Source organism: Salmo salar, chromosome 12 (genome assembly GCF_965601325.2).
Source record: "Salmo salar chromosome 12, fSalSal1, whole genome shotgun sequence".
NCBI lineage: Eukaryota > Metazoa > Chordata > Actinopteri > Salmoniformes > Salmonidae > Salmo > Salmo salar.
Genome location: NC_138302.1, coordinates 99,269,333 through 99,291,787, shown reverse-complemented (window position 1 = coordinate 99,291,787; position 22,455 = coordinate 99,269,333). Strand labels below are relative to the sequence as shown.

The window sequence follows — 22,455 nt, the reverse complement described above, 5'->3', positions numbered from 1 at the left end:
GTCTGACTCGGCTTGGTTAGGTTCAGTTCAGTATTGTGAAAAGCCCTAGAGAAGACTCACTGGCTGCAGGATGCGACTGACAGAGGAGAGGACGAAGGAAGAAAGAAAGAATGCAGTTGAATAGTATTGGGACAGAACCCTTACAGGTGTGACTCATATTGCAGGATTCTACTGACAGAGTAGGAAAGAAGGAAAGGAAAGATGGAAGAAAGCAGTTGAGTAGTATTGGTACAGAACCCTTACAGGGATGTCTCACATGTTGCAGGATTCTACTGACAGAGGAGAAAGGGAAGGAAGGAAGGAAGGAAAGAAGGAAGGAATGAAGGAAAGAAGGAAAGCAGGAGTATTAGGAAAAGTCCCTCATAGGGCTGAAAGACTAGAAGAACACCTGTTGTAGGATACGACTGACAGGGGAGAGGGAGGGAGGGAGGGAGAGAGAGAGAGAGAGAGAGAGGGAGAGAGGAGGGAGGGAGGGAGGGAGGGAGGGAGGGAGGGAGGGAGGGAGGGAGGGAGGGAGGGAGGGAGGGAGGGAGGGAGGGAGGGAGCGATTCACGAGTATTGGACCAGGACACCAGCTATAGGCCCAGAGATAACTAGGATGGGTATTGGACCAGGACACCAGCTATAGGCCCAGAGATAACTAGGATGGGTATTGGACCAGGACCCCAGCTATAGGCCCAGAGATAACTAGGATGGGTATTGGACCAGGACACCAGCTATAGGCCCAGAGATAACTAGGATGGGTATTGGACCAGGACCCCAGCTATAGGCCCAGAGATAACTAGGATGGGTATTGGACCAGGACCCCAGCTATAGGCCCAGAGATAACTAGGATGGGTATTGGACCAGGACCCCAGCTATAGGCCCAGAGATAACTAGGATGGGTATTGGACCAGGACCCCAGCTATAGGCCCAGAGATAACTCACCTGTTGTAGGATGGGTATTGGACCAGGACCCCAGCTATAGGCCCAGAGATAACTAGGATGGGTATTGGACCAGGACCCCAGCTATAGGCCCAGAGATAACTAGGATGGGTATTGGACCAGGACCCCAGCTATAGGCCCAGAGATAACTCACCTGTTGTAGGATGGGTATTGGACCAGGACACCAGCTATAGGCCCAGAGATAACTAGGATGGGTATTGGACCAGGACCCCAGCTATAGGCCCAGAGATAACTAGGATGGGTATTGGACCAGGACCCCAGCTATAGGCCCAGAGATAACTAGGATGGGTATTGGACCAGGACCCCAGCTATAGGCCCAGAGATAACTAGGATGGGTATTGGACCAGGACCCCAGCTATAGGCCCAGAGATAACTCACCTGTTGTAGGATGGGTATTGGACCAGGACCCCAGCTATAGGCCCAGAGATAACTAGGATGGGTATTGGACCAGGACCCCAGCTATAGGCCCAGAGATAACTAGGATGGGTATTGGACCAGGACCCCAGCTATAGGCCCAGAGATAACTAGGATGGGTATTGGACCAGGACCCCAGCTATAGGCCCAGAGATAACTCACCTGTTGTAGGATGGGTATTGGACCAGGACCCCAGCTATAGGCCCAGAGATAACTAGGATGGGTATTGGACCAGGACCCCAGCTATAGGCCCAGAGATAACTAGGATGGGTATTGGACCAGGACCCCAGCTATAGGCCCAGAGATAACTCACCTGTTGTAGGATGGGTATTGGACCAGGACACCAGCTATAGGCCCAGAGATAACTAGGATGGGTATTGGACCAGGACCCCAGCTATAGGCCCAGAGATAACTAGGATGGGTATTGGACCAGGACCCCAGCTATAGGCCCAGAGATAACTAGGATGGGTATTGGACCAGGACCCCAGCTATAGGCCCAGAGATAACTAGGATGGGTATTGGACCAGGACCCCAGCTATAGGCCCAGAGATAACTAGGATGGGTATTGGACCAGGACCCCAGCTATAGGCCCAGAGATAACTCACCTGTTGTAGGATGGGTATTGGACCAGGACCCCAGCTATAGGCCCAGAGATAACTAGGATGGGTATTGGACCAGGACCCCAGCTATAGGCCCAGAGATAACTAGGATGGGTATTGGACCAGGACCCCAGCTATAGGCCCAGAGATAACTCACCTGTTGTAGGATGGGTATTGGACCAGGACACCAGCTATAGGCCCAGAGATAACTAGGATGGGTATTGGACCAGGACCCCAGCTATAGGCCCAGAGATAACTAGGATGGGTATTGGACCAGGACCCCAGCTATAGGCCCAGAGATAACTAGGATGGGTATTGGACCAGGACCCCAGCTATAGGCCCAGAGATAACTAGGATGGGTATTGGACCAGGACCCCAGCTATAGGCCCAGAGATAACTCACCTGTTGTAGGATGGGTATTGGACCAGGACCCCAGCTATAGGCCCAGAGATAACTAGGATGGGTATTGGACCAGGACCCCAGCTATAGGCCCAGAGATAACTAGGATGGGTATTGGACCAGGACCCCAGCTATAGGCCCAGAGATAACTAGGATGGGTATTGGACCAGGACCCCAGCTATAGGCCCAGAGATAACTCACCTGTTGTAGGATGGGTATTGGACCAGGACCCCAGCTATAGGCCCAGAGATAACTAGGATGGGTATTGGACCAGGACCCCAGCTATAGGCCCAGAGATAACTAGGATGGGTATTGGACCAGGACCCCAGCTATAGGCCCAGAGATAACTCACCTGTTGTAGGATGGGTATTGGACCAGGACACCAGCTATAGGCCCAGAGATAACTAGGATGGGTATTGGACCAGGACCCCAGCTATAGGCCCAGAGATAACTAGGATGGGTATTGGACCAGGACCCCAGCTATAGGCCCAGAGATAACTAGGATGGGTATTGGACCAGGACCCCAGCTATAGGCCCAGAGATAACTAGGATGGGTATTGGACCAGGACACCAGCTATAGGCCCAGAGATAACTCACCTGTTGTAGGATGGGTATTGGACCAGGACACCAGCTATAGGCCCAGAGATAACTAGGATGAGTATTGGACCAGGACACCAGCTATAGGCCCAGAGATAACTAGGATGGGTATTGGACCAGGACACCAGCTATAGGCCCAGAGATAACTAGGATGAGTATTGGACCAGGACCCCAGCTATAGGCCCAGAGATAACTAGGATGGGTATTGGACCAGGACACCAGCTATAGGCCCAGAGATAACTAGGATGGGTATTGGACCAGGACACCAGCTATAGGCCCAGAGATAACTAGGATGGGTATTGGACCAGGACACCAGCTATAGGCCCAGAGATAACTAGGATGGGTATTGGACCAGGACACCAGCTATAGGCCCAGAGATAACTCACCTGTTGTAGGATGGGTATTGGACCAGGACACCAGCTATAGGCCCAGAGATAACTAGGATGAGTATTGGACCAGGACACCAGCTATAGGCCCAGAGATAACTAGGATGGGTATTGGACCAGGACACCAGCTATAGGCCCAGAGATAACTAGGATGGGTATTGGACCAGGACACCAGCTATAGGCCCAGAGATAACTAGGATGGGTATTGGACCAGGACACCAGCTATAGGCCCAGAGATAACTAGGATGGGTATTGGACCAGGACACCAGCTATAGGCCCAGAGATAACTAGGATGGGTATTGGACCAGGACACCAGCTATAGGCCCAGAGATAACTAGGATGGGTATTGGACCAGGACACCAGCTATAGGCCCAGAGATAACTAGGATGGGTATTGGACCAGGACCCCAGCTATAGGCCCAGAGATAACTAGGATGGGTATTGGACCAGGACCCCAGCTATAGGCCCAGAGATAACTAGGATGGGTATTGGACCAGGACCCCAGCTATAGGCCCAGAGATAACTCACCTGTTGTAGGATGGGTATTGGACCAGGACACCAGCTATAGGCCCAGAGATAACTAGGATGGGTATTGGACCAGGACACCAGCTATAGGCCCAGAGATAACTCACCTGTTGTAGGATGGGTATTGGACCAGGACACCAGCTATAGGCCCAGAGATAACTAGGATGGGTATTGGACCAGGACACCAGCTATAGGCCCAGAGATAACTCACCTGTTGTAGGATGGGTATTGGACCAGGACACCAGCTATAGGCCCAGAGATAACTAGGATGGGTATTGGACCAGGACACCAGCTATAGGCCCAGAGATAACTAGGATGGGTATTGGACCAGGACACCAGCTATAGGCCCAGAGATAACTAGGATGGGTATTGGACCAGGACACCAGCTATAGGCCCAGAGATAACTAGGATGGGTATTGGACCAGGACACCAGCTATAGGCCCAGAGATAACTAGGATGGGTATTGGACCAGGACACCAGCTATAGGCCCAGAGATAACTAGGATGGGTATTGGACCAGGACCCCAGCTATAGGCCCAGAGATAACTAGGATGGGTATTGGACCAGGACCCCAGCTATAGGCCCAGAGATAACTAGGATGGGTATTGGACCAGGACCCCAGCTATAGGCCCAGAGATAACTCACCTGTTGTAGGATGGGTATTGGACCAGGACACCAGCTATAGGCCCAGAGATAACTAGGATGGGTATTGGACCAGGACACCAGCTATAGGCCCAGAGATAACTCACCTGTTGTAGGATGGGTATTGGACCAGGACACCAGCTATAGGCCCAGAGATAACTAGGATGGGTATTGGACCAGGACACCAGCTATAGGCCCAGAGATAACTCACCTGTTGTAGGATGGGTATTGGACCAGGACACCAGCTATAGGCCCAGAGATAACTCACCTGTTGTAGGATGGGTATTGGACCAGGACCCCAGCTATAGGCCCAGAGATAACTAGGATGGGTATTGGACCAGGACCCCAGCTATAGGCCCAGAGATAACTCACCTGTTGTAGGATGGGTATTGGACCAGGACACCAGCTATAGGCCCAGAGATAACTAGGATGGGTATTGGACCAGGACCCCAGCTATAGGCCCAGAGATAACTAGGATGGGTATTGGACCAGGACCCCAGCTATAGGCCCAGAGATAACTCACCTGTTGTAGGATGGGTATTGGACCAGGACCCCAGCTATAGGCCCAGAGATAACTCACCTGTTGTAGGATGGGTATTGGACCAGGACACCAGCTATAGGCCCAGAGATAACTAGGATGGGTATTGGACCAGGACACCAGCTATAGGCCCAGAGATAACTAGGATGGGTATTGGACCAGGACACCAGCTATAGGCCCAGAGATAACTAGGATGGGTATTGGACCAGGACCCCAGCTATAGGCCCAGAGATAACTAGGATGGGTATTGGACCAGGACCCCAGCTATAGGCCCAGAGATAACTAGGATGGGTATTGGACCAGGACCCCAGCTATAGGCCCAGAGATAACTAGGATGGGTATTGGACCAGGACCCCAGCTATAGGCCCAGAGATAACTAGGATGGGTATTGGACCAGGACCCCAGCTATAGGCCCAGAGATAACTCACCTGTTGTAGGATGGGTATTGGACCAGGACCCCAGCTATAGGCCCAGAGATAACTAGGATGGGTATTGGACCAGGACCCCAGCTATAGGCCCAGAGATAACTAGGATGGGTATTGGACCAGGACACCAGCTATAGGCCTTAGAGATAACTAGGATGGGTATTGGACCAGGACCCCAGCTATAGGCCCAGAGATAACTAGGATGGGTATTGGACCAGGACCCCAGCTATAGGCCCAGAGATAACTAGGATGGGTATTGGACCAGGACCCCAGCTATAGGCCCAGAGATAACTAGGATGGGTATTGGACCAGGACCCCAGCTATAGGCCCAGAGATAACTAGGATGGGTATTGGACCAGGACCCCAGCTATAGGCCCAGAGATAACTCACCTGTTGTAGGATGGGTATTGGACCAGGACCCCAGCTATAGGCCCAGAGATAACTAGGATGGGTATTGGACCAGGACCCCAGCTATAGGCCCAGAGATAACTAGGATGGGTATTGGACCAGGACCCCAGCTATAGGCCCAGAGATAACTAGGATGGGTATTGGACCAGGACCCCAGCTATAGGCCCAGAGATAACTCACCTGTTGTAGGATGGGTATTGGACCAGGACCCCAGCTATAGGCCCAGAGATAACTAGGATGGGTATTGGACCAGGACCCCAGCTATAGGCCCAGAGATAACTAGGATGGGTATTGGACCAGGACCCCAGCTATAGGCCCAGAGATAACTAGGATGGGTATTGGACCAGGACCCCAGCTATAGGCCCAGAGATAACTCACCTGTTGTAGGATGGGTATTGGACCAGGACACCAGCTATAGGCCCAGAGATAACTAGGATGGGTATTGGACCAGGACACCAGCTATAGGCCCAGAGATAACTAGGATGGGTATTGGACCAGGACCCCAGCTATAGGCCCAGAGATAACTAGGATGGGTATTGGACCAGGACCCCAGCTATAGGCCCAGAGATAACTAGGATGGGTATTGGACCAGGACCCCAGCTATAGGCCCAGAGATAACTAGGATGGGTATTGGACCAGGACCCCAGCTATAGGCCCAGAGATAACTAGGATGGGTATTGGACCAGGACCCCAGCTATAGGCCCAGAGATAACTAGGATGGGTATTGGACCAGGACCCCAGCTACAGGCCCAGAGATAACTAGGATGGGTATTGGACCAGGACCCCAGCTATAGGCCCAGAGATAACTAGGATGGGTATTGGACCAGGACCCCAGCTATAGGCCCAGAGATAACTCACCTGTTGTAGGATGGGTATTGGACCAGGACCCCAGCTATAGGCCCAGAGATAACTAGGATGGGTATTGGACCAGGACCCCAGCTATAGGCCCAGAGATAACTAGGATGGGTATTGGACCAGGACCCCAGCTATAGGCCCAGAGATAACTCACCTGTTGTAGGATGGGTATTGGACCAGGACACCAGCTATAGGCCCAGAGATAACTAGGATGGGTATTGGACCAGGACCCCAGCTATAGGCCCAGAGATAACTAGGATGGGTATTGGACCAGGACCCCAGCTATAGGCCCAGAGATAACTAGGATGGGTATTGGACCAGGACCCCAGCTATAGGCCCAGAGATAACTAGGATGGGTATTGGACCAGGACCCCAGCTATAGGCCCAGAGATAACTCACCTGTTGTAGGATGGGTATTGGACCAGGACCCCAGCTATAGGCCCAGAGATAACTAGGATGGGTATTGGACCAGGACCCCAGCTATAGGCCCAGAGATAACTAGGATGGGTATTGGACCAGGACCCCAGCTATAGGCCCAGAGATAACTAGGATGGGTATTGGACCAGGACCCCAGCTATAGGCCCAGAGATAACTCACCTGTTGTAGGATGGGTATTGGACCAGGACCCCAGCTATAGGCCCAGAGATAACTAGGATGGGTATTGGACCAGGACCCCAGCTATAGGCCCAGAGATAACTAGGATGGGTATTGGACCAGGACCCCAGCTATAGGCCCAGAGATAACTCACCTGTTGTAGGATGGGTATTGGACCAGGACACCAGCTATAGGCCCAGAGATAACTAGGATGGGTATTGGACCAGGACCCCAGCTATAGGCCCAGAGATAACTAGGATGGGTATTGGACCAGGACCCCAGCTATAGGCCCAGAGATAACTAGGATGGGTATTGGACCAGGACCCCAGCTATAGGCCCAGAGATAACTAGGATGGGTATTGGACCAGGACCCCAGCTATAGGCCCAGAGATAACTAGGATGGGTATTGGACCAGGACCCCAGCTATAGGCCCAGAGATAACTCACCTGTTGTAGGATGGGTATTGGACCAGGACCCCAGCTATAGGCCCAGAGATAACTAGGATGGGTATTGGACCAGGACCCCAGCTATAGGCCCAGAGATAACTAGGATGGGTATTGGACCAGGACCCCAGCTATAGGCCCAGAGATAACTCACCTGTTGTAGGATGGGTATTGGACCAGGACACCAGCTATAGGCCCAGAGATAACTAGGATGGGTATTGGACCAGGACCCCAGCTATAGGCCCAGAGATAACTAGGATGGGTATTGGACCAGGACCCCAGCTATAGGCCCAGAGATAACTAGGATGGGTATTGGACCAGGACCCCAGCTATAGGCCCAGAGATAACTAGGATGGGTATTGGACCAGGACCCCAGCTATAGGCCCAGAGATAACTCACCTGTTGTAGGATGGGTATTGGACCAGGACCCCAGCTATAGGCCCAGAGATAACTAGGATGGGTATTGGACCAGGACCCCAGCTATAGGCCCAGAGATAACTAGGATGGGTATTGGACCAGGACCCCAGCTATAGGCCCAGAGATAACTAGGATGGGTATTGGACCAGGACCCCAGCTATAGGCCCAGAGATAACTCACCTGTTGTAGGATGGGTATTGGACCAGGACCCCAGCTATAGGCCCAGAGATAACTAGGATGGGTATTGGACCAGGACCCCAGCTATAGGCCCAGAGATAACTAGGATGGGTATTGGACCAGGACCCCAGCTATAGGCCCAGAGATAACTCACCTGTTGTAGGATGGGTATTGGACCAGGACACCAGCTATAGGCCCAGAGATAACTAGGATGGGTATTGGACCAGGACCCCAGCTATAGGCCCAGAGATAACTAGGATGGGTATTGGACCAGGACCCCAGCTATAGGCCCAGAGATAACTAGGATGGGTATTGGACCAGGACCCCAGCTATAGGCCCAGAGATAACTAGGATGGGTATTGGACCAGGACCCCAGCTATAGGCCCAGAGATAACTAGGATGGGTATTGGACCAGGACCCCAGCTATAGGCCCAGAGATAACTCACCTGTTGTAGGATGGGTATTGGACCAGGACCCCAGCTATAGGCCCAGAGATAACTAGGATGGGTATTGGACCAGGACCCCAGCTATAGGCCCAGAGATAACTAGGATGGGTATTGGACCAGGACCCCAGCTATAGGCCCAGAGATAACTCACCTGTTGTAGGATGGGTATTGGATCAGGACACCAGCTATAGGCCCAGAGATAACTAGGATGGGTATTGGACCAGGACCCCAGCTATAGGCCCAGAGATAACTAGGATGGGTATTGGACCAGGACCCCAGCTATAGGCCCAGAGATAACTCACCTGTTGTAGGATGGGTATTGGACCAGGACCCCAGCTATAGGCCCAGAGATAACTAGGATGGGTATTGGACCAGGACCCCAGCTATAGGCCCAGAGATAACTAGGATGGGTATTGGACCAGGACCCCAGCTATAGGCCCAGAGATAACTCACCTGTTGTAGGATGCGACAGGGAACCTGCTGTGGTGAGAACCTGCTGTGGTGTTCCTGAGACGCCTTCCTGGAGGCATCACAGATCTCCTGGTCAGGGAAACCCACGATGGGGTACACCTGGGGGAATGGGCCCGGTGAGGTTAGAACATGATAACATAACACCACAGTGACAAACATGTAGCCAACCTCTCTCTATCATGGTCACGTACAGATCTGGGATCTGTTTAACACATCTTTACAGCACCCTACTCGGGTAAAATAAAATAGATCTTTACCAGAATACTTTCATCAACGAAGAACGCGTCCCCAGACACCTTCTCAAACTTCTTAAGAGGGAACTCAGGTAGCCGGTCCGGTACGAACTCAAACACGTGGTTCTTCCTGCAGGATAAAGCAGGACCAGGATGCTTCTGTTCAGTGTTTCCCCTATATTCATTTACCAGCTGCCATGATGTAATATGATGGAATCATTTGTTTCTATATTTTTCTATATATTTTTTTTTTGCTGAGATGCTCTTAAATGGATAGTCGTTGGCTCAATGACTGGAAGTCTATGGGAAATAGCTAGCATGTAATTGAGCTAATCCATTGCCACCACTGCTGAAATAAATCTTAGGGGAATCACTGCTTCTGTTGACTTAAGAGGTTACACAATAGTACAGGTTATACAAATACTGTTCAGCAGGACAATAACATGAACTGTTTGTTCAGCTTGTGAAATGACTCTTCTGTTCAGTTCTGCAGGACAATAACATGAACTGTTTGTTCAGCTTGTATTATGACTCTTCTGTTCAGTTCAGCAGGACAATAACATGAACTGTTTGTTCAGCTTGTATTTTGACTCTTCTGTTCAGTTCAGCAGGACAATAACATGAACTGTTTGTTCAGCTTGTAATATGACTCGTGTTCTGTACACAGAAAGTGAGTCTAGTCCTGGACTTGCCTAAAGCAACTTATTGACAAGTCTGTCATAACTAAAGTAATTGTATTCTAAAATGGAGACCATGATTAGTTGATTACTGGAGTCAAGTGTCTATCAGCTGGGGTAATAGTGTGTCACCAATCAAGCCCCTGAGAACTGGAGTTTCCCATCCCTGCTTTTAAACAGCTCAGTCCAGTCAAGTCCAGCTCAGTCCAGCTCAGTCCAGTACCAGCTCAGTCCAGTATGATGTGACAGTGAGCTGAATGTAGTGCATCTCCAGATAGATCTGGGCATCGTTTCTCAGAACCTTTGTGGCGTTAAGATCATCATAATACCCTGACTACACCGCTTGTGTCGCGTGCGCGAGCGTTGCAAAATAAATGTAGAAATCTATATTATTCAATTATTGCAACCACACTGCTCACGTGCGCCAAAGAGCATCTGCGTTGCCAAGGGCTAAAATAGAAGTCAGTTCTATTTGTGACGCAGATCGCGCTGCAAGTCCTGCCTCTCCCATCTCCTCATTGGTTTATAGAAGCAGGTACCCACGTGGGTAACTGAAAGACAAACGAGGTTGGTGGCGGTAATGCACCTAATTTATGAAAGTTGCCAATCGCAATATAAAGTCCAGAGAAGAAAAAGCCTGTAAGGAGGAGAGATGATTAGAAATGATTCGGTTGACCGTTTTATGTGTGGATCAATTGTCGGAGTAGAGGACCTTGTGCATTTAAGGTTAAATAACAACTCAATGTTTATATCCCAGGACAAATTAGCTAGCAACAGCAAGCTAGCTAAATAGGACAAATTAGCTAGCAAGTGCAAGCTAGCTAGCTAAATTGCCATAAATGTTTAATGCTTTTCGACCTGTCCCCAAATTAATGTAATTGGTTCAGAGTTTGTTTTGATATTTTAACCTGCGTGTCACGATCGCGTTTGGTGAAGGGGGGCAAAACACATTTATGCACGATGGCGCAGGATGGCGCACGAGCGCAGCCATCGTGCATACATTTATTTTGTCCCCCCACAACTGAGATGACTGCATTACAATAAACAGTACATCGGCTACATGGGGCAACAAGCCTATTTCAATCATATGGAGTTATACTGTATTTTACAAATAGGCTAGTCCTACTGCCTGTCATTTATTTGCCACCATGTGCTTCCTCATCAGCTTTCTCCATTCAATTCTAATGTTACGATTTTAATGGAGAACGCTGATCTGAGAACAGCGCTGCTTTTTCTTTAGATTCTATCAGTGACGCTCACCAACGACGTGGTGAGCGTTCTCTCCGTGTGGTGTTTTGGGACACGCATTGTGACATCTTTCTTGACGTTATTAAAGAACCGACGCATTGTGAAATCTTTCTTGACGTTATTAAAGGACCGACGCATTGTGACATCTTTCTTGACGTTATTAAAGGACCGACGCATTGTGACATCTTTCTTGACGTTATTAAAGAACCGACACATTGTGACATCTTTCTTGACGTTATTAAAGAACCGACGCATTGTGAAATCTTTCTTGACGTTATTAAAGAACCGACGCATTGTTAAAAACACATGTAGGCTTAGCTTCCATCGGGGAAACCGGGCTGAGTTCAGTACCATGTGATGGTGAGCTGAATGAAGTGCATCAGGTTTCTGTTGCCCTGGCAGGTGGGGCAGGTCTTGTGTCCGTGTCCATGGCAAAACGTGCATCTAGAGGAGAGATATCAATCAATCAATTAGCCTACCAATCAATCAGTCAACAAATGAATACATTATGTCCATGGCAGAATATACACCTGGAGGAGAGACATTAATAAATCAATTAGCCAACCAATCAACAGGAAGTACATCTGGAGGAGAAAACTGGAACAAAGGAGAGTTTTAATCATCAAAACTCAAGTAGATATAATCAATCAATCACTAAATAAATCACTTAATCATTATTGATACAATACAAGTTGTACCTCAGATGCTGGTGCTGTCCTATTAATTAACATGAAATAAAATGACATTACATTTCCAGCTAATGCCTCGTTGCGGTAGACATTATGTTAAACTAGTTTTTTTGATATTGTGAAAAGAGATTGTGAGTGTAGCATAGTGATGAGGAAGCTCTTCTCTGTCTTGGCACTGCATTGGTAGAACTAGCACGGACTACATAGAGCTACTCTATTGAAGAGAAATGTACTTACTATGAATGTGATATGTGGCCGTTTCACCTAGCTATCTTCAGATGAATGCGCTAACTGTAAGTCGCTCTGGATAAGAGCTTCTGCTCAATGTAAAATATACTGTAAATGTAGGTGTCCTGCACCTCTTCCTTCCCCTCCCCTGGCAGCTGGAACATCTGTTGTTGCCGACCCTGTTGTTACGTCCATGTCCTGTTGTCCTGCGCCCATGTCCGTGGCAGAACGGACATCGCCTCTGAAACAGGGGACAGTCTATTAATACCTCTGAAACAGGGGACAGTCTATTAATGCCTCTGAAACAGGGGACAGTCTATTAATACCTCTGAAACAGGGGACAGTCTATTAATACCTCTGAAACAGGGGACAGTCTATTAATACCTCTGAAACAGGGGACAGTCTATTAATACCTCTGAAACAAGGCCAAGAGGTTTCCCTGACAACACGTCCAGACCAGAAATAACTCTGCACCCTGGTAGTTATAACCTACGGTGTGATTCTCGGACATAGAGAATCTGCATTGAGAAGGCTTTTTAGTCGGGATAGGCTTTAATTTATGTACAGAAAACCATCCCTTTAACTTGCTGGTCAGGTCGCGTTGCTCAGGAAAAAAAAAATCCTGGGCCTCCTTGACTAAAATGTCTAAAGAGAAGCGAGAGAGAGAGGGAATGTAAATAAGGAGAGAGAAGTTGCTACTCACATTCCCCCTCCCTGCACAGTGTGTGCAGCGCGTCCTTCCACAGCCATGGCATCGGTGACACGTCTGAAACAACCACAGCAGTAGTGAGGAGCGGAACACACACACACACACACACACACACACACACACACACACACACACACACACACAGCACACACACGCACACACACGCACACACACGCACGCACACACACACACACATCATAGAAGGGCTAACAAATGATTAACACACACACACACACACACACACGCACACACACACACAACATAGAAGGGCTAACAAATGATTAACACACACACACACACACACACACAACATAGAAGGGCTAACAAATGATTAACACACACACACACACACAACATAGAAGGGCTAACAAATGATTAACACACACACACACACACAACATAGAAGGGCTAACAAATGATTAACACACACACACACACACTATACAACAGAACTTTGGACTTGGAAAAATGTATAAATTACTGAAAAGCAGAGTTGATGTCATTACGAAAAAGTAGAGTTGATGTCATTACTGAAAAGAAGAGTTGATGTGTAGGATGTAAGACTCTTTCCTTTCAGGAGGTAATAACGTAGAAATACCTTTACAAAAGAGGAGTGAGGGACACGCACTTTCAGGATCACATCGATGTATCTCTGTGGCTGTTGCACCGGGACGTCCCACGGAGGGGGGCTCATCCCGTACTGAGGTCCATCTACCACCTGGCCTGAGAGATAGGAGGAAGAAACGCCATGGGATACCTCGCCTAGTTGCACATCTGTGTGTGCTCCAGTTAAGCCAACTCTGTTGTCATGCGTTGTTGTGCCATACAATAGATGCCATACACGTAGTGTATGGGTACAAACCGGAACTCACTCAGATATATGTGTGTATTTTGTAACTGACAACAAATATGTCCGTTTCTGACAAAACACCTTGTCTAGTTATTTGAAACAGACAAAAAGCTGTCCTGAGACAGTATGAAATTACCAGTAAATGGCTCCATCTCCCAGGCACTGGATCTGGACTCGGTATATGTCTCCAAACGATACTGCCAACAAGAGGTTTCATAAGAGATACTGCCAACAAGAGGTTTCATTAGAGATACTGCCAACAAGAGGTTTCATTAGAGATACTGCCAACAAGAGGTTTCATTAGAGATACTGCCAACAAGAGGTTTCATTAGAGATACTGCCAACAAGAGGTTTCATTAGAGATACTGCCAACAAGAGGTTTCATTAGAGATACTGCCAACAAGAGGTTTCATTAGAGATACTGCCAACTAGAGGTTTCATTAGAGATACTGCCAACAAGAGGTTTCATAAGAGATACTGCCAACTAGAGCTTTCATTAGAGATACTACCAACAAGAGGTTTCATAAGAGATACTGCCAACAATAGATTTCATAAGAGATACTGCCAACAAGAGGTTTCATAAGAGATACTGCCAACAATAGATTTCATAAGAGATACTGCCAACAAGAGGTTTCATTAGTGATACTGCCAACTAGAGGTTTCATAAGAGATACTACCAACTAGAGGTTTCATAAGAGATACTGCCAACTAGAGGTTTCATAAGAGATACTGCCAACAAGAGGTTTCATAAGAGATACTGCCAACTAGAGGTTTCATAAGCGATACTGCCAACAAGAGGTTTCATAAGAGATACTGCCAACTAGAGCTTTCATTAGAGATACTACCAACAAGAGGTTTCATAAGAGATACTGCCAACAAGAGGTTTCATAAGAGATACTGCCAACTAGAGGTTTCATTAGAGATACTGCCAACAATAGATTTCATAAGAGATACTGCCAACTAGAGGTTTCATAAGAGATACTGCCAACTAGAGGTTTCATAAGAGATACTGCCAACTAGAGGTTTCATAAGAGAAAAATACGTCATCAGATACATCATCAAAGCACCCAACAGAACATTTTACTGTCTACACTCGGTTTGTTGTTTATAAAAAAACAAACATTTAATCGATTGTAATCAGAACTAAAGTTTTGTTGCTAAGGATTCCATGACGCGGTTAGTCTTTACGGCTGGGAGTGCAAGTTTGTGTTCCATTTTTTGGCGTGGATTCCGCGAGTGCTACCTGGCTGTACTACAGACACCTGTCGTCGTCGTGGGAAAGACTCATTGTTATCGTTTCGTAAAACAACTGGTTGCAGTAAAGAGCCAACCTGGATACTAAAGAGATCCTGAGGGAAATCGACGAGTACCAACAGCTTTAAACTATGGAGGAACAACATACTCCATCATGGAAAGATCCGACCACCTCACAAAAGAACTAACCCATAAAAAAAAAACTATTAATCTACAGACACGGACAATTTACTTACCATTGAGGTAGAGGCTAGTGCTCTGGCTGGAATCCATGCAACACTGGAAAAGTTGTGTGAGGAGGTAGCAGGGCTGAGGGGGAGTTTGGAGTTCAGCCAGAGTGAAATTCTCACGCTCCATAGAGAAAACAAGGCACTCACAGCCACGGTAAAAATCCACGATTCCAACATGGATTGTCTATTCAGGGAAAACAGGGTGATGAAGGAGTCGCTACTAGACATACAAAGTCGTAGCGTGAAAATCTATTTTTTTCTGGGATTCCTGATGACGCATCCAATAATCCTGAGGGTGCGATCAGAGAATTCATGCAATCCGCCTTGAAACTTCCTATAGAGACTGTAAATAAGGTGGCTTTCCACCGAGTACACAGACTTGGAGCGACAAGACCAAGGGTCCCCGACCGATCATCGCAATGTTTGAACACTACCAACAAAAGGAGCTGATCAAAAGCAGGGGAAGGAGCTTAAAGGAACCAAATTCAGTCTCAATGACCAGTTTCCAAGGGAGATAAACGAACGTTGTAAGAGACTGTGGCCGGTACAAAGACAACAAAGGGAGAAGGGTAAGCGTGCCTCTCTCATTGTGGACAAACTTTTTATAGATGGAAAGAAGAAAGTATGGGAACTGTAAAAATATCTGAACATTATGAAGTGGATATTTTTTTTATTTTACTAGGCAAGTCAGTTAAGAACAAATTCTAATTTACAATGACGGCCTAGGAACAGTGGGTTAACTGCCTTGTTCAGGGGCAGAACGACAGACTTTTACCTTGTCAGCTCGCGGATTTGAACTTGCAACCTTTCGGTTACTAGTCCAACGCTCTAACCACTAGGCTACCTGCCCCCCCTCTAACCACTAGGCTACCTGCCCCCCCTCTAACCACTAGGCTACCTGTCTATCATGAATATTAAGGCTATACGCACTACATGTTACACACACAGACACTCAACCATGCAAATTGGCAGAGTTATTATTTATTTGGACATCACACATTATAGTCTTACTCTTATACAGACATTGTACACACTCTCACTAAATCACTTCCAATATCATCCACATCAACCTACTCAGATTTACTACACACAATATCTTGTCTCAATTTTCTAACATCTGTGGCATTGGCACACAGGCAAACAGGCAAGGGAATAAAACAAATATTGCTAGAACCTATTTCTTGAATTCTAAATATCAGACATTTGAAAGCTCTAGTTTTGACCGTCATAATACCTCTGATGGCAGTAACTTTACAAGCACTAATTATGGTCAATTTAGACTGAGAATAGTATCTAGTTATGGTAAGGGGTGAAATAAGTATAGCTAGTTATAATTGCAATGGTTTAGCAGATTATAAAAAAAGAAGTTCAGTCTTTACGTGGCTAAAAGAAAAGGAATATAACATATACTGTTTACAGGAAACTCACTCTACATCCTTAGATGAAGTTGCGTGGAAAAAGGAATGGGGTGTTGAAATAATTTTCTGTCATGGACAAAGGAACTCAAAAGGTGTGATGATATTAATTAACAAACATTTTGATCTGAATTTGCAAATAGTCAGGAATGATTAGAAGGAAGGTGGATCTTTTTTGAATATGAAAGTGGACGAAAAAGAGATTTGGCTCATTAATCTATAATGGTCCAAATCAGGATGATCCATACTGCTTTGAAAACCCCGTGCCCTTAAGGAAATCACAAATATTATGGACACATTAGAAATAGTGGATATTTGGAGACTAAAAAAACGTGACCTACTGAGATATACAAGGAGGAGACTTACTCAAGCTAGTCATCTTGACTGTTTCTTCTCTTTCTCTCTTGCATCAAAGGTTAAAAAAGTTTTAATAGGAGACAGAATGCGATCGGATCATCATCTAATTGGAATTCACAAAACTCTTATAAATTTTCCACGTGGACGGGGATATTGGAAATTTAATCAAAGTTTACTGGAGGACAACTTATTTTTAACTAAGACAAAATCATGTATAACTGAATTTTTCCAGTATAATATAGGTTCAGCAAATCCCCTTATTGTTCGGGATACCTTTAAAATGTACCTTCAGAGGTCATTCAATTCAATATTCTTCAATAATAAAAAAGCAGTTTCTGGCTAAAGAGACAAGACTAACAAGGGAAATCCATGAACTAATAGTACAGGTAGATAGCAATAAAAACGATACTACAGAGATACAAAATAAGTTAGAGGTGAAACAAAAAGAACTTCAGGAACTTATTCAAGAACGATCCATTGTAATCTATTACAAAAATAAAGCAAACTGGATGGAACGTGGAGAAAAATGCACAAAATTCTTCCTAAATCTCCAATACAAGAACGCTAACAAAAAGATTTTGCAGAAACTTGTTACTGAAGACGAAGTCATCTATGATTCTCCTAATTATTTTAGGCAGACGTTCTATTTTCCGTCTCATCCTCTCCCACTGAATGAAGATTACGGTGAGGAATTCTTTCCAAATAATATAAAAAATGTAAAATTAACAAATGTACAGAAAGATTAGTGCGATGGCCGAAATACAGACAAAGAACTTGAGGCTATTAAATCCTTTCAGTCCGGGAAAAACCCCAGGGCTTGATGGCATACCGGTAGATGTATATCAAGAATTGTTGATATACTAAAAGCTCCATTGTTAGATTGTTTTAACTACTCCTATAGAAATGGTAGTCTGTCAGGTACTCAGCAGGAAGGTCTGATTACTCTGTTATTAAAACAAGACCCAGATGGCAAATATAAAAGACCCAGTCTATCTAAAAAAAACTGGAGGCCCCTTTCACTTCAATGTTATGATGCAAAAATACTAGCAAAATGCACTCAGAATTAAAAAGGGTTTTACCAGGTATTGTTCATCCTGATCAGACAGGTTTTTTACATGGACGATACATTGGAGATAATATACGACAACTACCAGAAATAATAGAACATCATGAAACATATAAGACTGGATTTCATTTCAATTTCGGTGATTCTCTTATAAAATGGGTAAAAGAATAATGTATAGCAACCCCAGGTGTAATATAGTAAATAACGGCTACTTCTGAGAGAGAGTTTTGAATTGTCAAGAGGAGATAAACATGGGTGTCCTCTGTCGCCATCGAAATGCTAGCTACTAAAATCAGATCCAATAACAACATTAGAGGATTAGAAATCCAAGGCTTAAAAACAAAGGTGTCCATGTATGCCGATGACTCAAGTTTTATATTAAGTCGAAAGCTAGATCCCTGAAATGTCTCATTGAAGATCTAGATAACTTTACTGTACTCTCTGGACTAAAACTTAATTATGAGAAGTGTACAATATTACGTTTTGGATCTTTAAAATATACAACTTTCAAATTACCCTGCAGTTTACCTATAAAATGGTCTGATGGTGAAGTAGACATACTTGGTATTCATATAAAAAATATATATAAATAAGCTCTCCACAATGAATTTCAATAGAAAACTTGTAAAAATAGACAAGATCCTGCAACCATGGAGAGGTAAATACCTGTATTTATGGAAAAATTGCCCTGATTAACTCCTTAGTCATATCTCAGTTAACTCACTTACTTATGGCGCTGCCTACTCCTGATGATTTGTTTTTCAAATCATATGAGCAAAAAATATTTAGCTTTATCTGGGAAGCTAAACCAGACAAAATAAAGGGTGCCTATCTATACAATGAATAGGGTGGGTTGAGATTATTAAATATAAACACTAAACCTCTCTCTAAAAGCTTCACTTATTCAAAGGTTTTACTTGAACCCTAAATGGTTCTCAAGCAGATTACTAAGAAAAGCTCATCCATTGTTTAAAAATGGCCTTTTTGCCTTTGTGTAGATTGCCATGCCTCATTTTCGAGTAATAGAAAATGATACTTTTTTCAAAGTATCTCTCTTTTTCAAACAAGCATTGCAAAGCTGGTTACAATTTCAATTTCATCCCCCTGAAGAAATAGAACAAATATTACAACAAATATTATGGCTCAACTCAAATGTGCTGGTTGATAAAATACCTGTAGGTGCTTGTACACATGTATATACACACACACACATACACACTCTCATTCAAATAAACACATACATGTTTTCTTCTGTCTCTTCCATTTTTCTCTTTAGTTCATGGTTGTTGGTGCATTGGGGGGGTTCTTGGGGGTGGCGAATGGATTTATTTGTATTTCTAATTTTAATTTTTATTCTGGGTAGGGGCTGTGGGAGGGGTCTCGAATGGTTGAGGGACAGCTATTGGGGAACTGTGGGGGGCGGGGGGGGGGATCTTGGAGGGTTCGGGTTCACATTTTTTGGCCTGGTGGGAGATCTGTCAACATGCCCTTGAGCAGGGCATTGACCCTGGATGCTTCTGTGTGTCGCTCTGAATGGGAATCTGTTGGATGACTGGTATGGTGTAGTTGTTGAGTGGCTTCACTGCAAGTATATTGTATGTTTCAGATATTTAATAAAATAAAAAAGAGACACTACCTATCTGGACTCAGTATTTGTCTCCAAACGATACTACCAACAAGAGATTTCATACGAGACACTACCAACTAGAGGTTTCATACGAGACACTACCAACTTGAGGTTTCATACGAGACACTACCAACTAGAGGTTTCATGCGAGACACTACCAACTAGAGGTTTCATACGAGACACTACCAACTTGAGGTTTCATACGAGACACTACCAACTTGAGGTTTCATACGAGACACTACCAACTAGAGGTTTCATACGAGACACTACCAACTTGAGGTTTCATACGAGACACTACCAACTAGAGGTTTCATGCGAGACACTACCAACAAGAGGTTTCATACGAGACACTACCAACTAGAGGTTTCATGCGAGACACTACCAACAAGAGGTTTCATTAGAGATATTACCAACAAGAGGTTTCATTAGAGATATTACCAACAAGAGGTTTCATTAGAGATATTTCCAACAAGAGGTTTCATAAAAGATACTACACGGGAGGTCTAGTATGAAGGGCTAGTTAGCAGACTTACCCGATACATTGTGATAGGTTGTAACTCCTTGAAGGTCAGGTTTCTGGCAGGCTTGCTGCTTTTGGACCACTTGGAGCCCACAAAATTCAGGAGAGCTTCCCTAGCCACACTCTCTGACACTTGAGGCACCCTGTAGAATATATACAGTCAGGTCCAAAAGTATTGGCACCCTGTAGAATACATACAGTCAGGTCCAAAAGTATTGGCACCCTTGATAAAGATGAGAAAACAAATACTGTATAAAATAAATAATACAAATACAGAGATATATTGTATGCTCAAACAAATTAAAAAGTATATATTATACAATTGCTCAAATAAATACATTTTTATTAACAAGTAATGTTTTTTTTTCTAAAAAAGATATGGGTCAAAATTATTGGCACCCCTCATAATAAATCAAAACAAAGAACATTTTACTGGAATTCTACTTTTTAAAAATGTATCTCAGCTTAAAGCCACCATGCAGTCTTTTTTTAAATCATCACTGTATGTCTAATAAATCACTCTGTGTTTATTTCCCTGGACCGCCTCTTGCTGTTGAAATGCTCAGTCTGATCGTATGGGCGTGTTGATACAAATGTTTCTATATTTACATACACAACCCTGATTGGCGGACAGGATTGTTCAAGTTCTTGAGCCTACCCCGCTTCCCTCTTCAATGTACGAGGATGCATATGCAAATAAAAGATGACTAGTCATTGGTCAGAAATAATCAGATCAGATTGAGACGATAAAAATATTGTGGGGGCTGTTTTGTTAGACTTCCATGCGGCTTTTGACATTATAGATCATAGTATGCTGCTGGAAAAACGTATGTGTTATGGCTTTACACCCCCTGCTATATTGTGGATAAAGAGTTACCTGTCTAACATAATACAGAGGGGGTTCTTTAATGGAAGCCTCCCCAACATACAGTGGGTTGCGAAACTATTCACCCCTTGGCATTTTTCCTATTTTGTTGCCTTACAACCTGCAATTAAAATAGATTGTTGGGGGGTTTGTATCATTTGATTTACACAACATGCCTACCACCTTGAAGATCCAAATGATTTTCCTTGTGAAACAAACAAGAAATAAGACCAAAAAAAAAAAAAAAAAATTGTGTGCATAACTATTCACCCCGCCAAAGTCAATACTTTGTAGAGCCACCTTTTGCAGCAATTACAGCTGCAAGTCTCTTGGGGTATGTCTCTATAAGCTTGGCACATCTAGCCATTGGGATTGTTGCCCTTTCTTCAAGGCAAAACTGCTCCAGCTCCTTCAAGTTGGATGGGTTCTGCTGGTGTACAGCAATGTTTAAGTCATACCACAGATTCTCAATTGGATTGAGGTCTGGGCTTTGTCTAGGCCATTCCAAGACATTTAAATGTTTCCCCTTAAACCACTCGAGTGTTGCTTTATCAGTATGCTTAGGGTAATTGTCCTGCTGGAAGGTGAACCTCCATCCCAGTCTCAAATCTCTAGGTTTTCCTCAAGAATATCCCTGTATTTAGCACCATCCATCATTCCTTTAATTCTGACCAGTTTCCCAGTCCCTGCCGATGAAAAACATACCCACAGCATGATGCTGCCACCACCATGCTTCACTGTGGGGATGGTGTTCTCGGGGTGATGAGAGGTGTTGAGTTTGCGCCAGACATAGCATTTTCCTTGATGGCCAAAAAGCTACATTTTAGTCTCATCTAACCAGAGTACCTTCTTCCATATGTTTGGGGAGTCTCCCACATGCCTTTTAGCGAACAAACGTGTTTGCTTATTTTTTTCTTTAGCAATGGCTTTTTTCTGGCCACTCTTCTGTAAAGCCCAGCTCTGTGGAGTGTACGGCTTAAAGTGGTCCTAAGGACAGATACTCCAATCTCCGCTGTGGAGCTTTGCTGATCTTTCAGGGTTATCTTTGGTCTCTTTGTTGCCTCTCTGATTAATGCCCTCCTTGCCTGGTCTGTGAGTTTTGGTGGGTGGCCCTCTCTTGGCAGGTTTGTTGTGGTGCCATATTGTTTCCATTTTTTTAGAATGGATTTAATGGTGCTCCGTGGGATATTAAAAGTTTCCGATATGTT

The 22,455-nt window shown here is 45.2% G+C and overlaps 1 protein-coding gene across 1 annotated transcript in view; it reads right to left on the bottom strand.

Moving 5' to 3' along the window:
- The window catches only part of ssuh2.1 (ssu-2 homolog, tandem duplicate 1), a 44,139-nt gene that overhangs the window by 1,169 nt on the left and 20,515 nt on the right, over positions 1-22,455 (bottom strand). The window contains exons 4-11 of the mRNA XM_014134074.3: positions 20,396-20,525; positions 14,050-14,110; positions 13,662-13,786; positions 13,058-13,120; positions 12,486-12,595; positions 11,789-11,881; positions 9,537-9,642; positions 9,262-9,378 (exon numbers count right to left, since the gene is read on the bottom strand). Of these exons, the coding sequence (XP_013989549.1) occupies positions 9,262-9,378; positions 9,537-9,642; positions 11,789-11,881; positions 12,486-12,595; positions 13,058-13,120; positions 13,662-13,786; positions 14,050-14,110; positions 20,396-20,525 (805 nt within the window). The remainder of the gene's footprint in view (positions 1-9,261; positions 9,379-9,536; positions 9,643-11,788; positions 11,882-12,485; positions 12,596-13,057; positions 13,121-13,661; positions 13,787-14,049; positions 14,111-20,395; positions 20,526-22,455) is intronic.